The 21676-nt window shown below is 49.9% G+C and overlaps 1 protein-coding gene across 2 annotated transcripts in view; it reads left to right on the top strand.

Moving 5' to 3' along the window:
* Window positions 1-21676, top strand: part of SH2B2 (SH2B adaptor protein 2) — a 66784-nt gene that overhangs the window by 37216 nt on the left and 7892 nt on the right. The window contains exons 3-7 of one of the 2 annotated variants that reach the window (XM_043964389.1): window positions 3003-3104; window positions 13879-13970; window positions 18669-18763; window positions 18854-19024; window positions 20197-20393. In XM_043964389.1, the coding sequence (XP_043820324.1) occupies window positions 3003-3104; window positions 13879-13970; window positions 18669-18763; window positions 18854-19024; window positions 20197-20393 (657 nt within the window). The remainder of the gene's footprint in view (window positions 1-3002; window positions 3105-13878; window positions 13971-18668; window positions 18764-18853; window positions 19025-20196; window positions 20394-21676) is intronic. The other variant, XM_043964390.1, reaches the window with a different exon arrangement.

Raw genomic sequence — 21676 nt, 5'->3', positions numbered from 1 at the left:
GAAGGGGGTTGGACTGGATGACCTTTGAGCTCCTTTCTAGCTTAAAATCCATGACCCTATGACTCATGGCCTACCAGATAGGTGCCAAGCACTATATACATATTAGCCATCATCACTGTGCCTACTAAAAGTCCAGCAGGCATCTGGGGACTCAGAGATTGGGAAAGAAGATTTTGTCACCACTCTGGTCAGGGAAGGTATTACAGGGAAATAGGGATGCTGCCCAATGAGAAAACCAAGTAGAGGAGTGGTAAAAATACTCGGGCAAAGCCCCAGTGATGGGAAAGCGAGCCCGGCTGTGCTTTGAGGGTTTAGGTCTGGGTTGGGGGGAGTGGTGCTGGGTGAGGAGAGAATGAAAACAATCACACTGTGGGAGTAGGGTTCATATCGTAGAGTAAAGTGCCTAGTAGATGAAGTGAGAGAGGTCCGGAGGCAAGACCAGGCAGTCAGGGAAGGCTCGTCGGATGAGGGAGCAGACGCACGGGATGAAGAAAACTGTGTCTGGCTCTTCAGTTGGACCAGGTTCCCCAAGAGCCCTCGCTGTCTCTGCAGGCTGCCCTGCAGCGGAGCCCAGGGTGTGGCACAACCATGTCCGTGCGCTCCTTCGTTGGCCTTTAGTGGCTTGTCCAAGGTCAGACAGGTCTGTCTAGTTCAATCCCCTTCTTTTACAGAGAAAGCAACCGAGGCCCTGAAAGGTCCCATAGATAGTAAGTAGTAGAGGCAGGATTTTATTCCTGTCCTCTGAGGCCAGAGAGATAGCGCTTGGCCTGCTGGGCAACGTTCTTCAGGTACCTTCTCAGCCCCCTTCCCAGGGAAACGAGGTACTGCCCTTGTGTGTGTGTTCTCCCACTCCCCAAGATATAGTGTTTGCAGAGGTGTCTTCTTGTGGTGATGGGTTTTCTGATGGAGGAGAGAGGAAGCAGGGAATGAGCATTTATATAGCACCTACTATGTACTGGGCTTGATGCTAAGCACTTTTTACAATACTGTCTCATTTAATGATAGGGATGAGGGGGTGACCATAAAGTCCACACCTCCCAAGAGGCTTCATCTTTGTGGCTCGTTCTTATAGCCAGGTCCCGTGTCCCCCAGAAGCACAGCTGCCTCCTGCCTGACTTGACAAATCCCTGAGCAATAGAACCCCCATAAAAGTGCCTTGAGGCTCATAGCAAGCCTCAGCCCTTTCCCCCACTGACCCCCAAACTGAGGCAAACCCAGCCACAGAGGTGGCTGAGAACCCAGCCTCCCTCCCTCCCTCCCTTCCTGTGGCACGGCCTGCTCCTTGTCTTGGGGGGCCCCATTGCTGCTGGGAGCTGGGCGGGATCCAGGGAGACAGCTGACTGGGGACAGAGGCAGTCACCTTTGTCACCTAAGAATAAGGGCCTCTCTCCTTCCTAAATTAGATCTGGAATGGGAGGGTCAGCTGTTCCCGCCTCTGGGGGAGAGAATTGCTAAGGCAAATGTTGGAGGCCCTTGACACCATCTCTCTCTCTCTCTCTCTCTCTCTCTCTCTCTCTCTCTCTCTCTCTGGGAATTTCCCTCCTAGAGGAGAGTCCTGGGTTCAGATTTCACCTCTGGTGCTTCTTCCCTGTGTAACCTCAGGCTGGCTGAGTAATCTCTGTGCCTGTGAAGAGAGGAGGCTGGAGGAGGACAGGGGCTCCCCCTGTCCTGTGTCCTGGGCCCCTTTGTCTGTGGCTGGCCAGCCCCCACCCAGAATCCCATTTGTTGCCTACAGTCATAATTGAAGAAAGTGCCCAACTGTAATCAGAGCTTAGGGAAAGAGAGATGGCACCTATTTTCCTCTCCAGGTTACAGATCCCCTGAAGTCTATCCATGGGCCCTGGGACTGACTGGATGGGCCACTTGGCTTCCTTTCTGAGAGTTTATGTGTGGTCCGATGAGCCTTCCTTTCAAGGTTATGGGGGAGGAAGATTCCGTCACTGCCCTTTGTTATCCTGTACCCTCTATTCCTTTCTAATGCCCTGATACATTGTAAGGGCCCCTCAGGGAGACTGCAGGCCTTGCTGTGCTGCAGTCTGGGAGCTTGGTCTTCCCTGTTCTCTCATCACTCTCTGTGCCTCAGATATTAGGGTGACAATCTGCCAAAGAGGGGGCAGGGGAAGGGCGGTCCGTCCGCTCCCTGGAGAGCCAAGTGTCTAGAGCTGTTGCCCTCCACCCTGCCACGCCTAGAGAGGCCTCCAGAGTCTAGCTTGGTTTGTCCTTATTGGCGGATGACTTCCATAGCTGCTTCCCATTCCCACCAGCTCTGACGACCCACCAGCTACTTAAGCTGTTTGTGAAAGCTAGCTCCCTCTGCCTCTGTTGCCTGGGATTCCCAGCCAGAGTGCCCAGTGGCTGGAGTGGGTGACCAGTGGTGTAGCAGAGGGTCCAGAGCCGGGGGCCAGACCCAGACTTTAGTACATTGGCCAATCCCCGCTGGAGATATGGTTGAAGGAAGCAGGTAGGACTCCAGAGGCAGAGCAGGGCTGTGGATGTGGAACAAAAGACATTAACTTTAACAGCTTCCATTGGGGCCCTGTTCCGTTTAATTAAAAGACTGTAGAGTTACTGGGGACACAGGGGAAATTAGGAGTGTTCTGGTCTCTTTTTTCCCCCAAGTCTTTCCATTAGAATTGTGGCAGCTGATGGCTTGAGGTCTGACCTATAAGGTTTGAGTAAGAACATGGGCAGCCCTGGGCTGGATGCTCTGAGGATTGGGAGGAAAGATACAGTGCCTGCCTTCAGGGAGCCCCTGATGTGGCTGGGGAGACATAGCACCTGCCCTCAGGGAGCTCTGATTCATAGAAGTCTCTGTGTTCAGGGTAGTGAGATATACAGAAATTGTGGAGAGGAGATGGGAAGTGGGTCCTAGAATGACTGGAGTGACTGGATCCATGTGGGGTAGTGAGTGCTGGACGAGATCTGTCAGGTGTAGGGAGAAGTGGGTGGAGGAGGAGAAGGTGCAGGGCATGTCACCAACAACTTCCTGTGTGCTTTTTCAGGCCTCCAAACCCAAGGTAAGCATCCCCCTCTCTGCAATCATCGAGGTTCGGACCACCATGCCCCTGGAGATGCCAGACAAAGACAACACTTTTGTGCTAAAGGTGAGGCTTGTGGGGAGGGTTGGAGATGGGGGGGTCAGAAGGGGCACAGAGCAGAGCATCCTGATCATCTTTCCTTTGTGCCACACTGCCTCTCATTCATGACCAGCAGGGTCAAAGAAAGTAGATCCTAATCTGAGCCCCATTCTTAAGGGTCAAGCCCCAGCTTCTCTGAGATTCTCTTTGTCCATCTGTGAAATGGGGAGAATTGTTTATGAAGGGCTTTGAGCTTCCAAAAGGACATTTGGGAAGCCTCGGCTAAGACGTCTTTCTAAGGTAGAGGCATTGGGGGTGTTGGTTGCCCAAGTCCTGCAAGCGCTGGGCCTCAACCATGTCTCTTCATTGTTTGCCCAATACCTCTCTTGGCTTTCGCCCTAGGATATAAAGGAAAAAAGTTAGATTGCAAAATTCTTAAGGGCAGGGACAGTTTCATTTTGTCTTTGCATTCTGATTGCCTGGGACCTGCCTGACACACAGTAAGTGGTTAATAAATGTTTGTTGATCGATTGACAGGAAGTTCTTCTTCTTCTTTTTTTTTTTTGGTTGTTTTTTGTTTTGGTTTGGTTTGGTTTTTTTTGCAGGACAATGAGTGTTGAGTGACTTGCCCAGGGTCACACAGCTAGTAAGTGTCAAGTGTCTAAGGCTGGATTTGAACTCAGGTCCTCCTGAATCCAGGGCCAGTGCTTTATCCACTGCACCACCTAGCTGCCCCCAGACAGGAAGTTCTTATAGAACAAAGAAGATCCGAGCTCTAGAGCTAGAAGGGACCTCAGAGGCAGTCTAGTCCAACCCACCTTTTTACAGAGGAAGAAACTGAGGCATAGAATGGTTCAGTAATTTACCCAGGGTCACATGAGTGACACGGTGGGAGAGGCAGAATTTGAATTCAGGTCCTCTGACCCCAAACCAGCACTCTTTCAATTTCACCACCTTGTCCCCACCAGGCACCTGAAACTAGGCACAGTCTTTACTGACCAGGCTCCCCCATCTAATACCCAAATCAAAGCTGGATATGGGTGTGAAGTAGGAAAGAGGGAGGGAGACAGGGAGGAAGGAAGGAAGGAGGAAAGAATGGAGGAAGGTGGGAAGAATGGAGGAGGGTGGGAAGGGAAAAGAGAAGAAAGAAAAGGGAGTGAGGGAGGAAGAAAGGAAACAAAAGAAGGAGGGATGGAGGGATGGGTAGGCACTATGTTAATCACTAGGGAAACAAAGAAAAAGCAAAAACAGTCCTTTGGGGGCAGTTGTTCACTCACTGAACAAGCAATCAATAGACATTTACTGTGTTCCAGTCACTATGCTGGACTCTGGGAATCCAAAGACAAAAATGAGACATTCTCTGCCCTCCGAGAGCTTATACTCTAAACACCATGAATGTACTTAAGTAAATATAAGACAGATATAAAGTATTTTTTGATTTTTAAAAAATGTTTAATTTTGTCAATTAGCAAGCATTTATTTTCTCCCCTTCTCCTCTCCCATGGTGGGGCACGGGGGATGACAAAACCCTTGTAATAAACGTGCATGGTCAAGCAAAAGAGATTCCTGTATTGGCCAGGTCCCAGAATGTCGCTCTCATTCTGTATCCTAGGTCTCTGACCGCTCTGTCAGGAGATGGGCAGCATTTCCTCCAGGATCCTCTGTAATCATGGCTGCCTATTACACTGATCCAAGTTCAAAGTATTGCCCTTTTAGGCATGGACACTAGCAGCTCATGGGCTCAGGAAAGGCCTTGTGTGGTAGGTGTCAGCCGGGCTATTTGGAGGAAACTAGAGATTCTCAAAAAAGGAGATGAGGAGTCATGGAGAATGGACCCTGTGAGGAGATGGGATATTGGTTATGGGAAACAGCAAGGAAGTTGACTTGGCTGGATGGTAGAGCCTGTGAGGGGAAATGATGTACAACAAAGCCTGGAAATACCAAAGGACCTCTTGTTTTATCCCTTTTTTTTTTTTTTTTTTTTTAGTGAGGCAATTGGGGTTAAGTGACTTGCCCAGGGTCACACAGCTAGTAAGTGTTAAGTGTCTAAGGCTGGATTTGAACTCAGGTACTCCTGAATCCAGGGCCGGTGCTTTATCCATTGCGCCACCTAGCCGCCGCCTAAATTTGTGGTATATAACTTTTTTGTGTGGGGGGGGAAACGGGGGTTAAGTGACTTGCCCAGGGTCACATAGCTAGTAAGTGTCAAGTGTCCGAGGCCGGATTTGAACTCAGGTATTCCTGACTCCAGGGCCAGTTCTCTATCCACTGTGCTACCTAGCTGCCCCCCTCGTGTTTTATCTTAAAGGCAATTGGAGCCATGGGAATTTCTTAAACAGGGGAGCAACGTGGTCAGGTCAGTACTTCAGGAATATCACCTTGGTGACCACGTCAGGTATGGATTAGAGAGAGAAGGGCCTGGAGGCAGGGAGGCCAGCTAGGAGGCTGACAGTCTGAGAGGTGATGAGAACCTGGATGGGAATGGTATCTGTGGAAGCACAGACAAGGTAGAGATGTGTAATATATTGTGAAGGTAGGATGGACAACACATGACAGCCAACTGGATACATGGGGTGATGGAGAGAGAGAGAAGGGAGTTGGGAGACTAGGGTTCAAGTTCCAGATCTGACATTTATGACTCTGTAACCTTAGGTACCTCACTCACCTCTCTGAGCCTCAGTTGATTCATCTTTGAAATGGAATAATAATATTTTATAAGGCAGCTAGGTGGTGCAGTGAATAGAGTCAGAAAGACCTGAGTTCCAGTTCAGCCTCAGACACTAACTTGACCTGGGCAAATCACTTCACCCTGTTTGCCCCCCTTTCTTCATGTATAAAATGAGCCGGAGAAGAAAATGGCAAACAACTCCAGCATCTTTGCCAAGAAAACCTCTCTCACAGAGAGTCGGACATGACTGAGAAACAACTCAACAACAACACTATTTTTATACTATCTTCCTCCCAGGGTCATTGTATGGGTCAGACAAGATAGCAGAGAGGACCTGCTCTAAGAAGGTCAGGCGTCACTGTTATTCTCTGCTTGATAGATCTTCCTCATTGTCCCTTCTCTGGGATGGACCTGAGAATGGATGTGAAAATACTTTGGGGAAGACCAAAGCAGAAGGTGTTTTTTCTGTCTCACGCAACTAATTCCAAACACATTCTGTGTTCTAGCCAGGAGACTGGCCTTGGAGACTGGAAGATCTGGGTTCAAATCCCACCTCTGACACTTGCTAGCTGTGGGACTTTGGGCAAGTCACTTAATCTTGACTCAGTTTCCACATCTGTTAACATATTTTTTTCAAATAGCTAATCTGTGAGGTCTCTTCCAACTCTAAGACTGTATGCCAATGTCCTCTCTCGGCTTCAGTTCTTTCTTCTGTCAAATGATGGCCAGTCGTCTGTAGCCCTCCCTCCCTTTTGCACCAGAGGACCCTCTCTGCTGTGTCTTTGGGTTTCCTATGTCTACCACTCTGACTCTCAGACTATTCTTATAAAGACAACCTCCCTCCACCCCCTCCAAAATTTTTTTAAACAAACAAAAAAAATTTTTTAATTAAAAAAAATTTTAAATTTTAAACAAAAAACCCCAGTAACCTCCCTTATGGTTTCTGGGCTATACCCGTGGCGTGCCAGTCAGTGTTGTCGGGTGGGCTGGGAGCAGGTGGAAAGGGTTGGGGAAGTGTGGGAGGAGGTTTGTCCTTACTTGGTCTGTTTCACGGATGTGCCGCCCTTTGCTGGGCATCACTGAGTCTGGTGCTTTTGAGAGGTCTACCCTCCTTGGCCCATTCAAACCTAAACCATCTGCTTGACTTAGGCCCCACTTTCTGATCAGGGTGGGCCTGTGTCCACGCTGCCTGGCAGGTCCCTGACAGAGCAACCAGCAATTTAAGCCACTGATGCTCCCCTCATAACTCGGGGCAAGCAGCAAGAAGAGCTGTATGGTTGAGGGGAAGGTTCATGGATGGATGGCTACATGGCCAGAGCATTTATTAAGTAGCTACTCTGTGCCTAGCACTGTACTGAGCACTAGGCTTATAAATAAAAGCATGCTAGACAGTAGGTTCCCCCGAGAAGATTCCTTTGTAAGGAAGACAACATATAAAGGGGAGTCAGAGACACACAGATGCACAATGGCACATGCCCTAGCGAGGCCTCAGAAAAGTCTGAAATGAGCAAGATAAGACCTATTGAAGCTTAGGGAGGTTCCAGGGGCAGAGTCTAGTTTTCCATTGGGGAGGGGGTGGAGATGACATGACTGGAGATGTCCAGGAAGTGTCGTGGAGGCCTGGCATTTAGAGTCAGGATCCCAGACTCTGCCATTTTACCTGCGTGACCTCAGACAAATCACCTCTCCAGGCCTCAGTTTCCCCACTTGTGAAAAGAATGGGTTAGACTAGATGACTCTAAGGTCCCTACCCACTCTCACGCTATGATCCCTCCCGGCCACCCCATCCTGGAACATCTGCTACCTCTGAGAGGAAGTCAGCTCCCTCCCTACTCCAGGGATCAGGAGTTAGCTCTGCCCAGAACACCCCAGAAAGGCCTTCTCAGAGTGAAAGCCACATTGGTGAAAAAGGGGAAATAGTATCTGCTTCAGGCCTAGTGGCTGGGGTGTGCCACCCAATAATGAAACTTTAAATCCCCCTCATCCCCATTTTAGGCCCTGTTCTGTTACCTGCCCAAGGCCAGCCTCCTTGGGGAAGGATGACCCTTGTGGGTGTCCACTCTGATGGTCTTCCCTGTTCTGATTCCTTCCCTCGCTGTGGGCTATGGGACCAAGAAAGTATGTGTCTCTCCTGGTCAGTGATTCATGAGTCAGGAAGGATCTCTCTGACCGTGCCACCCTCTGAAGACTCTGCACCAAGTCTTTCCACCCAGGATAACCTTTATCTGCATTTGCTTTTCTCCTTCAGGCCTGGTTCCATCATACCTTGTCTGTACCAATGGTCAGATGTTCATTCTACACAGACTCAGCCTTTCCACTTGAGGAAAGGACGATGTCTTTCACAGAGACACTGAACAAATGCTTGTTGATTAGTGAAGGACCCTGAATTATCACCTCTAGGGCATCAGTGGCCCATCTGAAGACCTTTTGGGATCCTCAGTTGTTAGCTTGTCCAACCTCTCAAAACTCCCCCAAATAAGACTTGTGTGTAAGTGGGAAAGTAACTGCAGCTGTGTTGGCAGGTCAAGACACCAAGACATCTGATAAAATAACAGCTGATGATTTAAGAGCAAACAGAAAAGGCTAATCCCCAAGGGGCTCATTAAGCACCCCCTCCTTGCCCACCCCTATGCTGTGATCTGCTCAGCAGTTCCCTTGCCGATGTTGCCACCTCAGTCAGCCCAGCCCCTGCTCTCACCCCACTACTCTGGGACAACGAGCAGCAGAACTCAACTCTGCCCCCCCACTACCGCTGGTTCAGAGAAGATGGAAGAATAGGAAAGAGGGAATATGTTCTGTCTGGGGCAGCAGCCCACTGAGCTACAGCAGCATTCAGTCAGAGAACTAAATGGTGGTGGTGGTGGCGGCGGCGACGACGATGTTGGTACCTAACATTTATGTAGTGCCTGCAATGTGCCAGGCGCTGTGCCGACTGTTTTATAAGTGTTCTCCCAGAAGAAGATGATGATAATGGTGATGGCGATGGCGATGGCTAAAATTTAAACAGGACTTAAAACATGCCAGGCACTGTTAAAGCTAAGTGCTTTACAGTTATTTTCTCAATTGATCCTCACAACCACTCCGGGAGGTAGATGCTGCTGTTATCTCCATTTTCAGATAAGGAAACTGAGTCAAACAGAGGTTAAGGGACTCACCCAGGATCAGCTAGATTTGAACTCAGGTCTTCCTGACTCCAGGCTGTGCACTTAATCTACTGTACCATCTAGTTGATCCAAGAACAGAGAGAGGGAACTGAGGCAGAGTATGTGTGGTGAGAAAAGAAGGCCACACCAGACCTGAAGGAAAAGGGGACTGGCATCTAGCTGGGGCCAGTTCTGTTCCCGAAGAAGTCACTTGTGGCTGGGGCTGAGGCCAGTGAAAAGTGAATTCTTCTATGTGGGAGGAAGTTGAGGCACTTGGACCTCTAACTCAAAATCTAGTGTTTTTTTCCCTACAGCATTGAATGTCCACCTTCTAACACTTTCTTGAAAAGCAGGACAAGAGTGACCCATCTCTAGTCCCATGATGGTCAGCACAGAACAGCAGTGCATTTCTTCTGCCTACTAAGCCTGGCCCTTACCCTTCCTGTTAAGAACAGAATTTCCCAAGGCATTATTTGAAGCTGGAAGTCCCTAAGACCAAGCCACGGTCAGCATGAGGCAGCTGGACTTCTCTTTTCAGTGGCAGCAATAGCTTTTACCTCAGAGATGGAATTCATTGATGAGCTTCCTGGGCAGCGGCAACAGCCTCTTGAACCATCTTCCCTCCCACACATTTTTCCCTGTCATGTGAATTAGTTACAGTCACCAAAATTTCATTTCTTCTCTCTTGAGCCAACTTCCTCTTCAGAACCTCGGTCGATAGGATCCTGAGTGCCCTGTCTTGAATATAAAACCATGATCAGCATTCCCTTCCTTTTCTGTCATAGGCTCTACAATGGCATGGCCTCTCCCCCCCCCCCCAGGGTTCCCACTGTCCCTGGCCAGGGATGGGAATGTGCCAAGGAGGCCATTCTCTCCTACCCTCAGGTGAGGGTGCTTTAGAAGGACTCTTCTGAGCTGTGTGAAAATGGGCCCATCAATGCACTTTTAGTGGCGCTGGGAACTGGTCCAGCCATTCTGGAAAATAATTGTGAAATTCTGTCCCAAAAGCTATTAAACTACACATGCCCATTGATTCAGTGGTGGCTCTACTAGATCTTTACCCCCCAAAGACATCAGAGGAAAAGGACCCATATGGACAGAATTACCCCTCAGCAGCTCTTTTTTCTGTGGTGACAAAGACTTCAAAACTAAGGGGGTGAATGTGATGAAACACTGTTGTACCAAGGGAAAGGATGAAGGGGATGGCTTCAGAGAAACCTGGGGAAACTTGTAGGAACTGATCCAGAGGGAAGTGATCAGAACCAGGGGAAGAGTTTACACAGTGACAACACTGTTACAAAGACAAACAACTTTGAAAGACTTAAAGCTTTGATCAGTGTAATGACCAACTATGTCTCCAACTGCCTAACAATGAAACCTGCTGCCTGATTCCTGATAGGGAGGAGATGAACTCAGAGTGCAGATTGAGACTTTTTGGGGGGCCATGGCCAATGTGGGAATTGGCTTGTCTTGACCATTCAAGTTTGTAATAGAGGAGTTGTTTTTCTTTGCTTTCTCAATTGGGGGTGGGAGGGAGAGAAGTCAGAGAGTTTAGAAAAGAATAATTTAAAAAAATAATAATCCTGGGGCAGCTAGGTGGCGCAGTGGATAAAGCACCGGCCCTGGATTCAGGAGTACCTGAGTTCAAATCTGGCCTCAGACACTTGACACTTACTAGCTGTGTGACCCTGGGCAAGTCACTTAACCCCCATTGCCCCGCAAAAAAAAAAATAATAATAATAATAATCCCTCTTCCCCCAAGAGGACTCTTGGGGCATTGGACTGAACATTTGGCCCTGGAGGAAGGCTGTGGAGGCTCAGTCCTATTTCTGATGACTGGCCACCTCAGCTCCAACCATACTTGTTGTTCACCCTGAAAGACAGCATGACAGTGGATAGTGGGAGTCTGGAAGACCAGAGTTCAAATCTTACTGTGACACACAGTAGCTGACGATGGGTGAGTCACTTAATCTCCCTGAGCCTCAATTTCCTCATCTGTTAAATGGGAGGACTGAACTACTTAACCCTTGGGGTCCCTTCGAGTTTTGGATCCATGATCTCATCACCATTCTCTGGACCATTTCCTAGTCTGGGTCCCCAAAGCTCACCTCCATACTCTGCCTATATGGCCCACTATAGAATCATAGGACCATAGATTCAGAGCTGGAAGGAATCACAGAGGTCATGGTTTCTAATCCCCTCATTTTATTAATGGAAACTGAGGTTGGAGAGGTTAAGTGACTTGCCCAGGGTCACACAACTAGCAAATGTCTGAGACAGAATTTGAACCCAGCTCTTCCTGATTCCATTTCAGCCACAGAGGTGTCAGACACTCAGCCCATGAGCTCCCTGTAACCCACAACACTTCTGAGTGCTGCCTGAACCCAGATTAAAATGGAATTGGGAAATATTTAACAACGTAAATGAAAAATATGATAAAACATAGATAATACTCATATTTGTCTAAGTTAATATGCGGCCCTCAGGCCCTAACGTATGGTTTAATGGCCCACAATGACTCTACATTTGCCTGTCTCCCTTCACTGGCACTATCGATGGCCCAGGTGACAGGGAGCCATAGGCTGCGCCACCTCAAGAATGAGTATTTCCTGTGAGATCACTTTGGGTGTGGCTGGGACATCCCCATTCTCCATCAAGCAGCTTCTCCTCTGGAGAGCAAAGCTCAACCCTGATCTCATGCTAATGCCTTCGCTCTATCGATTATCTCTGGTTCATCCTGTATTTATCTTATATTTGTATGATGATTCCCCGATCAGAATGTGAGCTCCTTGCCAGCAGAGACTATCTTTGGCTTTCTTTGTATTCTTCGCACATAGTAGGTGCTTTGCACATAGTAGGCACTTAATAAATACCTGCTGACTGGCCGACCCAGAGTTCTTCATTGTGGCCCAGAAACGTAAAGGGACTTTCCCAGTGTCACAAAGTGAAGGAGCAGCATGGCTAACGGTGACTATTGGTCTTTGTCACCACCACAGCTTGGGTTGACCCGGTTGGCATTGCAGATGTTCTCATGGGTTCCCTCTTTGTGCCCATTTCTGGCTTGCTCTGCTGGGGAAAACCACTGAGAGCCCCCGAGTTCCTCTTCCTCTCTTGCTTGTCTGCTCTCCCAGAAGAGCCAGCCAGGATGGTATTGATGGGCGAGCACGGAGCGGAGGCGATGGAGTCTAATGTGTGTTTATGAACCCGAAAAGGCCTCTGATATGCAAATGTTCACGTTTCAGGTCACCAGAGTGTGAGAACTTCCCAAGCTTTAACCAGCCCGGAGCCCCCTTCCTCCCCCAGAAGTGGAGCACGGAAGAGGAGGAGGAAGGTGGCAGCTCAGCCTTTCAAAGTTGTTTTTTTGTTTTTGTTTTTTAAAGGCACAACCAAAAAGGGGACGGGACTTCTTAGAGGCTGGTGATCACGGCCTCTTGCTGCCCATCCGCCCCCTTTCCTAGGCTCACCATTGAATCTTCTTGTCTTTGCTATTTCTTGGGTGTCCCTGGATGGGCTAGAGTTGCCACGGTAATGGGGCAGACTCCCTGCGGTCCTGGCTGCTGCCACCGTCGCCGCTACCGCTGCTCCTCCTCCTCCTCCTCTGTGGATAAAGGGCTGTTTGTGAACAGGCAGACCTCTGAATTCCCTGGTCTCCTCTAGGCTGCACACTCCCCCAGCTGTTCCCTTTCCCAGGGCTCCACCACGGAGCAAGATTCCTGTTCAGTGCTAAGGGCTAAAGGCTTCAGGACCAGCTTGGATTGGATGCCCCCCATCAGCCAGAACTAAACCTTTCTGTGCCTGTAGCCTCAGACTCTGTCGGGGGAATCAGGTCCTGAAAGGGAGCCCCCCCCCCTCCCATGAAGTGGAAAGGGTAGGAAGAGGCTGGGGAAGGAGCTCACCTGGATGTGCCCAAAGAGGTCATTTAGGAGCTTCCTCCCTTAATTTTTTGCTAATTGGGTGCTAAGCTCAATTGTTTCTAGGTGGCAGGACTGCGAGTACTGGCAAAACCCTCTAAATGTCAGCATCCTGAGATGTGACCTTGGTCACCTCACCCTAGTTACTGCCCAGCACCCTAGTACCAAATTAGAGACATTCATGATCAAGCCCTTTCCTCTTGTGTGTCATCTCCAGAGCCAACAAAGCTAGAATCATTAAATGGATGAAGGTTTGTCTTAAGGGAATACCCACATTTCCCTTCCAGAGCCCCCTCTTCCCCTTGGTCAGCCAGCAGTCAGTCCAGACAACTTAAGTCCCTTCTCCTCTCAAAAAACTCATCAGGGGCAGCTAGCAGAGCACCAGCCCTGGATTCAGGAGGATCTGAGTTCAAACCTGGCCTCAGACACTTTACACTTACCAGATGTGTGACCCTGGGCAAGTCACTTAACCCCAATTGCCTCACCAAAAATAAATAAATAAATAAATAAATATTACTGAGTTCTGGCTGAGGATAACTTTGGTTTAGAATTTTGTCCCTCATACAGCTGTTGATTACCTCATTCAACCAGAGAATTTCAGAGCTGGAGGGGACCCCAGGGGCTGTCTAGTCTAACCCATCCCTATAATTTGTAGGAATCAAAGAACAGTGGTCAAGGCCAAGGAACGGACTGGTTCTCTCTGGCCATTTTCCTCCTCCTTGCTCCTTGTGACTCTGTGTTGGGGAGGGAGGAGAAAGAGGGCACCATGATGCCCTAGCAGGGAAGATGGGGTGGTCCAGTGGTTAGAACGCTGGACCTGGAGGCAGAAAGACCTCAGGTCAAATATGACACTAGCTGTGTGACCCTAGACAAGTCACTTAGCCTCTGTGTGCCTCAGTTTCCTCATCTTTAAAAATGGGAATGGTAATAGCACCTGCCTCCCAGGGCTGTTGTGAGAATCATATATGATACTATTTGTAAAACCTTTATCACAGTGGCTGGCACATGGTAAGCACTTTATAAACGTTATTGTGGCTGCCATTGTGATTCTCTCACCTTCTTTTCCCTCTTGGGCTCAGGTGGAGAACGGGGCTGAGTACATTCTGGAAACCATCGACTCCCTGCAGAAGCACTCGTGGGTGGCTGATATCCAGGACTGCACAGACCCAGGGTAAGCAGCAGGGGCTGAAGACAAGAGACAGAAGGGAGGCAGAGGATTCCGTGGGGCCATGAGTCAGTGGGACAGCCCCCTGTTCCTGGACTTGAGACAGACGGGGAGGACCTGAGGTCCTCAGCCTCACTTCCAGTTAGAATGCACTACTTCTCATTTCCCTCCCAAGTTCATGGGCCTCAGTGCATTTCACATTTCCTGTGTCGTCACAGTGGGCTGGTTGGGGCAGGACCCCACCCTGACACACTCATACTCTCCTTCGTTTGGGGATTTGGGGGCAGACATCCCATGCTCCCACAGACTGATGAAAAGGCTTAGAGGGGAGCTGGACTCTTTGTGGGGCAGGGCATCCTCAGTTATGTCAGTAATGGAAAACTTACTCCTTCCCTTTTTCTTGTCCACCACCTCCCAGAAGCTAACAATTGTTGTGTAATCCAGGCTGGGGACAGACTCGACCCAGGCTCTCTCACGAGTACCTTTGCCCACAGTGAGTCAGATGAGAGGGAGAGCTCTCTGGGGAGGAATGAGCTAGGAAGCTGAACATCTCTAACATCATGAACCTTGGTCTGACTGGGGAGTTGAGGCCCATCTACACTGTCGGTTTTTATAGTACAGGGCCTGGCACGTGGTACTTTAGTTGCCCAATAAATGTGTGCTGAATCAGTGTTATTCTTTTCAAGTAGCTCTTTGACCTTGGACAAGTCACTTCTCTGGACCTGTTTTCTCCTTTGTAAAATGAGAATGGATTGGATTAAATGCCCTCAAAGATCTCTTCCAGCTATAAATTTGTGATTCTGTGGCTTTGTCCCAATATTTGACAAAATGTCGGATCCAAAGAAAGTGGCATGGGAGTTCCAAGGGGGAGGGGCCATTAACAACTTGAATAATCAGGCAAATCTGCAGAGAAGGGAGCTGCCCAGAGATTGCACTTTTATTTTTATTTTTTTTAGTGGGGCAATGGGGGTTAAGTGACTTGCCCAGGGTTACACAGCTAGTAAGTGTCAAGTGTCTGAGGTCAAATTTGAACTCAGGTCCTCCTGACTCCAGGGCCAGTGCTTTATCCACTGCGCCACCTAGCTGCCCTGAGATTGTACTTTTGAGGGTGGTAGGAAGTTAGTAGGTAAAAAGGACGAGGAAGAACAATCCTAGCCCAGTAAACATCATGAGCAATTAGAGGCTCGCAGAGGGCTTTCCAGTAATGTTCTCACTTGATCCTCAGAAGCCTGTAGAGTGGCAGGTATTTTACAGATGGGGAAACTAAGGCGGAGTACTCTAAGCATTTGCTCAGGGTCATACAACTAGTAAATGTCTGAGGTAGAACTCGAACCTGTGTCTACTGAATGTCATGCCCAGCATTCTGTCCACCATAGCTGCTTCTCTAACTGGGGGGCATAGGAGCTGAGTTGGAGGCCCCCTCTTGCTCTTCCATTTTGCCTCCCACTGAATGTGGCTAAGTCATTTGAGCCTCAGTTTCCTCACCAGTATCCCTTACGCTGGTCGACCTCCCCGTCTAATTGGCTATCTGGGAGACTTCGGTGGGTGGGAAGGCAGCAACCACAGAAGGTGGCCCAGAGCAGTGAGTCAAGGGTGATTCAAAGAACATTTACTATGTGCTCAGACACTGTGCTAAGGGCAAGGGAAATGGAGAAAGACAAGTGTGTGGTCCCTGCCCTCCGAGAGTTCTAATGGGCAAGACAACATGTAAGTGACCATGAATACAAGACAGACACAGTTGATGCAAGGTGACCTAGGGGGAAGGCATCAGTGCTAGGGTGGCAGGAAGAGGCCTCCTATAGGAGGGAGGATTGGCCAAAACTCTAGGACAGCCAGGAAGGAGAGCAGGCCAGGCACGAGGAGATGGGGTGTCCTGAGCAGCAAACAGTCCAGTGTCGCTGGTCAGAGAGGATGCGGAGGGGAGGAAGGTAGAAAAAGCTGGAGAGGTGGGAAGGAGTGAAATGCCTAGCAGAGCATCTTCTCCAGGTGGGCCAGATATCTGGGGCCAATTTAAGCTGTTAAGTCTTTTTTTTTCTTTTTTTTTAGTGAGGCATTTGGGGTTAAGTGACTTGCCCAGGGTCACACAGCTAGTAAGTGTTAAGTGTCTGAGGCTAGATTTGAACTCAGGTCCTCCTGACTCCAGGGCCAGTGCTCTATCCACTGTGCCACCTAGCTGCCCCTAAGCTGTTAAGTCTTTTTTTTTCTTTTTTTTTTTGTGGGGCAATGAGGGTTAAGTGACTGGCCTGGGGTCACACAGCTGGTAAGTGTCAAGTGTCTGAGGTCAGATTTGAACTCAGGTCCTCCTGAATCCAAAGTCAGTGCTTTATCCGCTGTGCCACCTAGCTGCCCCCAAAGCTGTTAAGTCTTAGTTTTGTTTTGGGGGGGGGGGGCAATGAGGGTTAAGTGACTTGCCCAGGGTCACACAGCTAGTAAGTGTAAAGTGTCTGAGGCCGGATTTGAACTCAGGTACTCCTGAATCCAGGGCCGGTGCTTTATCTACTGCACCACCTAGCTGTCCCCTTTTTTTTGTTTTGGGGTTTTTTTTTTTTTGCAAAGCTGTTAAGTCTTTAAAACGCACTAAGACTTTTGGGACACCGGTTAGGATCTGGAAAGGAGCTTATTGAGTGTTTGGGCGAGGGGCGACACGATTAAAGCTACACTTTAGAAAAGAGTGGAAGATGGATAGGAGGAGGAGAAATTGCTGTCAGGAATAGACTTGCCACTAAGCAAGAGGTAATGAGGATGTGGGCTGGGGCTGTAGCCATGTGAGTAGAGAGGAGGGGGCCCATGTACACAAGGGTTTTCTTTTTTTAGATTTTTTTTTTTTTTTTGCAGGGCAGTTGGGGTTAATTGACTTGCCCAGGGTCACACAGCTAATAAGTGTCAAGTGTCTGCGGCTGGATTTGAACTCAGGTCCTCCTGAATCCAGGGCCGGTGCTTTATCCACTGCACCACCTAGCTACCCCCACACAAGGGTTTTCTAAAGGCAGACGCGAGTGGACGGCAGACGGGCCACGTGGGGCGAGGGAGAGGGCTGACAAGCCTCAGTAAGCAGTGGCTGCTGCTTCCCTTGAGTAAGAGGAAAGTTCAGAGGTGGGAAGAGTTTGGGGAGGGGGATGTAAGCAGTTCTGTTTGGGCCTGTTGTGTCTGAGGCGTTTGTGGGACTTCCCATTTCCATGAGGCCGTCGGTGATGTGGGACCGGAGCTCGGGAGAGAGACTAAGGCTGACTATAGAAAGTTGCCCAGAGATGATAAATGAATCCAAGGAGGCTTAGGAGGTCACCAAGTGAGACAGTGTGGAGGGAGGAGAGGAAAGGGCCTAGGACAGAGCCACAGTTAGTGGGTGTGGCAGGGAAGAGAAGCCGGAGAGAGTGACGGGAGGACACCTGGAGGGGAGGGGGGATCTACCCCCCCTCTTCTAGACACTGGGGACCTTGTATGTCTGCATCAGGGTGGGGGAGGCCAGCAGAGGAGGTGCAGTCTGGCTCCTGGAGAGCTTTGGGTCAATGGCCCCTCCTCTGGGTACCCTAACAATGGCTCCTCCTACCTCAGCCTGCCTGGGGTGGGGGCAGGGGGGCTGAGGAAGCAGGATCAGAGATTCTGGGCTGACCTTAAAGACCACCCATCCCAGGCCCTTCATTGTATGGGAAAGTAAGTTAGCCACCACAGAGGGAGGCAGGATTTGACCCCAGTCAGGGAGTATAGAAGGTGTGTGTGCCTGCGGGTGGATGGGCACGCGTGTGCATGAGCACGTGCGTGCACGTGCACATACACACACACACACACACACACACACACATGGCAATTAGCCCCCCAGAAAAGGCAGTGATCTCTAAACTGGGCTACACATAGCAGTACAGAAGAAGGACCTTGGGCAAATCACTTTACTTCCTGGGCCTCAGTTTCCTTATTTGTCAAATAAGAAGATTGTACTACACGACCTCTGAGATCTCTTCCGGCTCCAAATCTAAGCTCTTGTAATCTCTCTGGGCCTCAGTCTCCTCGTCTGCAAAATGAAGGATGTTCGGGATCCCTTCCAGTTCTAAATCTGATTCCGTGATGGGACAGGGGGCAGCTGGGTGGCTCAATGGATAGAACGGTGGGCTTGGAATCAGGATGACTCATCTTCATAAATCCGGCCTCAGACAATAGCCTGTGACCCTGGGCAAGTCACTTCACTCTGTTTGCCTCATCTGTAAAAATGAGCAGGAGTGGGGCAGCTAGGTGGTGCAGTGGATAAAGCACCGGCCCTGGATTCAGGAAGACCTGAGTTCAAATCCAGCCTCAGACACTTGACACTTACTAGCTGTGTGACCCTGGGCAAGTCACTTAACCCCCATTGCCCCACAAAAACAAACAAAAAAACCCAAAGAAACAAACAAAAAAAAATGAGCAGGAGAAGGCAATGGCAAACCACCTCAGTATCTTTGCCAAGAAAACCCCAAATGGGGTCAAGGAGAGTCAGATCCAACTGAAAGCAGCTCAACAACAACGTGATTGGAGAGGGAAGTCCAGGTGGGAGGGGCAGCTTGAGCAAAGGTGTGGAGGAGGGAATGATGGTGAGGTTGGATTCTTCCACCCAGGTCTGTGTCACATTCCCACTCTGCTAAAGCGGAGAGCACAACATTAAGTAGCCTCTTGCATGAGCTATGGGAGAAAGTGGGATGGGACCATGAACGTGGACTCTTGGCTCTTCCCTTGCAGGGACAGTGGGGACGACATTGAGCTTTCTTCCTGTGCCCAGGGGGGCTGCCTCCCGGGCCAAGTGTCCTCTTGCAGCTGCGAATTCCTTGCCGATGGTAGGTGAAAGGGCTCTGGCTCACAGAGGAGGGTGACGGCTCCGATCGGTCCCAAGCTCACCTGCCAATCTCTTGTCTTCCCCTGAGCAGATGTTCCCCGGCCCCCGGAGAGGTGCTCTGGGGCCCCAGAATCATCCCTGGGTGCAGTGGTCACAGCCCCCCATGGCAGGGCCAGGGACTCCACAGGGGAGCACCTGACCCACGTGCCTCTGGAGAACTTCCTTCAGACCCTGGAGTCTCCTGCCAGCACCAGCCACACAGGTACCCACCGCGCCTTCCTGGGCTTGCTAAGTTAATGACCTTTTCTTTCCTCTCCAGACCCACGGCTGTCCCTGAGGACTGGGCCCTCATCAACTCACATGGGGGGAGGAGGGAGCAGGCGTATACTTTATCTGCACATGCAGCTCCTGATGAAGTCATCACTTTGGCCCATGTGGTTTAGCACCTGCTCAGCCACCTGAGCCTTATTTGTGGCAGGGTGTCTTACTTGGTTTTGTGTTATAGGCCCCTTTGGCCCCTCTGTGGAGTCCCACATTCACAATTAATGCAAAGAGTAACTGAAGGGGAGAAAAAATAAAGTAACTGAAGGAAATGCTCGGTTTCAATTAGAGGCTCATGAAAATCAACATGTCCTTTTTTCCCACATAAGTTCATGGATCCCCTCAAATCTGTCCACAGACCCCTTGGGTTTCCATGGACCTTTGAGAATGAGGTGACTTGCCCAGGGTCACGCAGACCCTAGGGCTTCTTGATGGTGAGGCTAGCTCTCTCTCTGCTGTGGTGCAGTGCCTCTACAGATTATTATTGCTGGCTCCCGGGCCCTCATTCCTACATTGTCCCTTTCAGACTGTCATTCCCCTGCCTTCACAGGTCCTCATCAGCGGATAAGGTGTGAATTATGTAGAATTAGCCTGCAGGGCCCTCTGCATTCTAACCCAGCCTGCTTTTCCAGCCTCTCTCTCCCATTCATCTCTATGTTCCATTAGACTAGCCTCCTTGCACTTCCCCTACTTTTGTTTAGATCACATCTAGGACTTCATGGCTGTAGGGAGCTCTTCAAAGCAGATCGGTACCTGCTCTGCAGCCTATAGCCTCCCAAACTTACCTGGAGATGTCAGGTGATTTAACCAGGGCCTCGAAGCCCAGAGCACTTCAAACCAGCTCATCTTCACTCTGAGGCCAGCCTCCTGGGCCCCCTCCAGACACATTCTGGTCCTCACATTCAGGATTTTTATACCACTGCTTCCTCACCTTGAATACCCAGGATGCTGCTGAGCTCCTTCTCCCCACCCCCAAATTAATTTCCTTGCCCACACACTTACCTCCAGATCTGTGTCATGTTAGTCCCATCTCATCCCACTGGGTCAGTCAAGACAGATCTTTTCCTTGGGAGCCAGACACTCATGGCGCCCTTTCTCTCTCTCTCTCTCCAGGGGAGGAATGCAGCCAGGCAGATCTGGAGGTTGTCCTTTCAGACTATCCCTGGTTCCACGGGACTCTGTCCAGGATCAAGGCCGCCCAGCTGGTCCTGGCAGGAGGGGCCCGGAGCCACGGCCTCTTTGTCATCCGGCAGAGCGAGACCCGGCCAGGCGAGTACGTGCTGACCTTCAACTTCCAGGGCAAGGCCAAGGCAAGTGTGTATGGGCCAGTGATGTACGGGGTGTGTGGTGGAGATTGTGGCTGGGGGTGTGACAAGGGAGAGGGGTGTAGTGAGGGACAGAGCAGCTTCCCTGGAATAGAGAGGGGCCTGCGTGGTCCCATGGCAGCTGGCATTCTCCTCCTGACAGTGAGAAGACACATGACGGGATTGACCAGGATCATGTAGCTTGGGCCTCTCCTTCCTAGGCTCTTCCAATCAAGCTCACTCCGTATTCATAGGCAGCCAGGTGGTGCAGTGGGTAGAGTACTGGGCTTGGAGTCAGGAAAAGCAGAGTGCAAAGCCTGCCTTAGACCATACCTAGTTACATGATCCCAGGCAAGTCATTTAAGCCCTCTCAGCCTGTTTCCTCATTGTAAAATGTGGGGCTTAGACTCAGTGACCTCTAAGTTCTCTCCCAGCTCAAAGCCTGTCATCCTATGAGGTGTCTGTGCCTTAGTTTCCCTATCTGTAAAACCTAAGGTTTGGATTCATTAGCTTCTAAGGCCCCTTCCAGCTCTAGTCTATATGTCTCGGATCATGGGTTGACTGAGGTGGTCTGCCTGGTACTAGAGATACTACAAAGACCCAGACGGAGGGGAGGAGAACTCTAAGCACATCCTGAGTGTCACCACTGTCAGGCCTCATGTGTCCTTCCTCTGATTGCCTCTGGCTTTGCTTCAGGCCTCTGCAGGAGGGTACTAAGACCCTTTGGTCTTTGTAGTCAGGGCTCATGAGACCCTACAAGGGCTGAGCCAGCCCCAACTGGGCTGACTAGGCACATGTGAGCTGGATGGCTGGGGCGCTTGTCTGACCATAAAAAGATATAACTATGGTGAATATTTTACACAGGTCTAGTCCTACCCACCAACCAGCCAATAATGTGCTCCAAGAATGCAACTTTTTATCAATATTGGCCCAAGAGAGACCTTGTGCCACCCTTTCCTCCCCCCAAAAAGAAAATTACAGGCAAATAAAGCATCTTTAATGAGTATATGTAGCCAGAGAGGGCAGCTAGATGATACAGTGGATAGAGTTCAGGGCCTGGAGTCAGAAAGACTCATTTAAAACCATCACCACAACAATGAGGCTAAGAGACCCCAGAAACTGCCTTAGCCAGTGTTTGATCTTCCTGCTCATTTGCGTGACCTGCCAGGCAAGGCAAACACTGGGTTAGAATCTGAGTTTATTTGTTGCCAAATGTTGTGGAAAAGAGAAGGCTGTGTGGAACAGAGGGTCAACCTTAGGGTCAAGATAACTAGGGGTCAGGCCCTGTC

The sequence above is a fragment of the Dromiciops gliroides genome, chromosome 4, assembly GCF_019393635.1.
Source record: "Dromiciops gliroides isolate mDroGli1 chromosome 4, mDroGli1.pri, whole genome shotgun sequence".
Lineage (NCBI taxonomy): Eukaryota > Metazoa > Chordata > Mammalia > Microbiotheria > Microbiotheriidae > Dromiciops > Dromiciops gliroides.
Note: the sequence above shows the minus strand (reverse complement) of the source record. Positions and strands in the feature narration are given on the sequence as shown.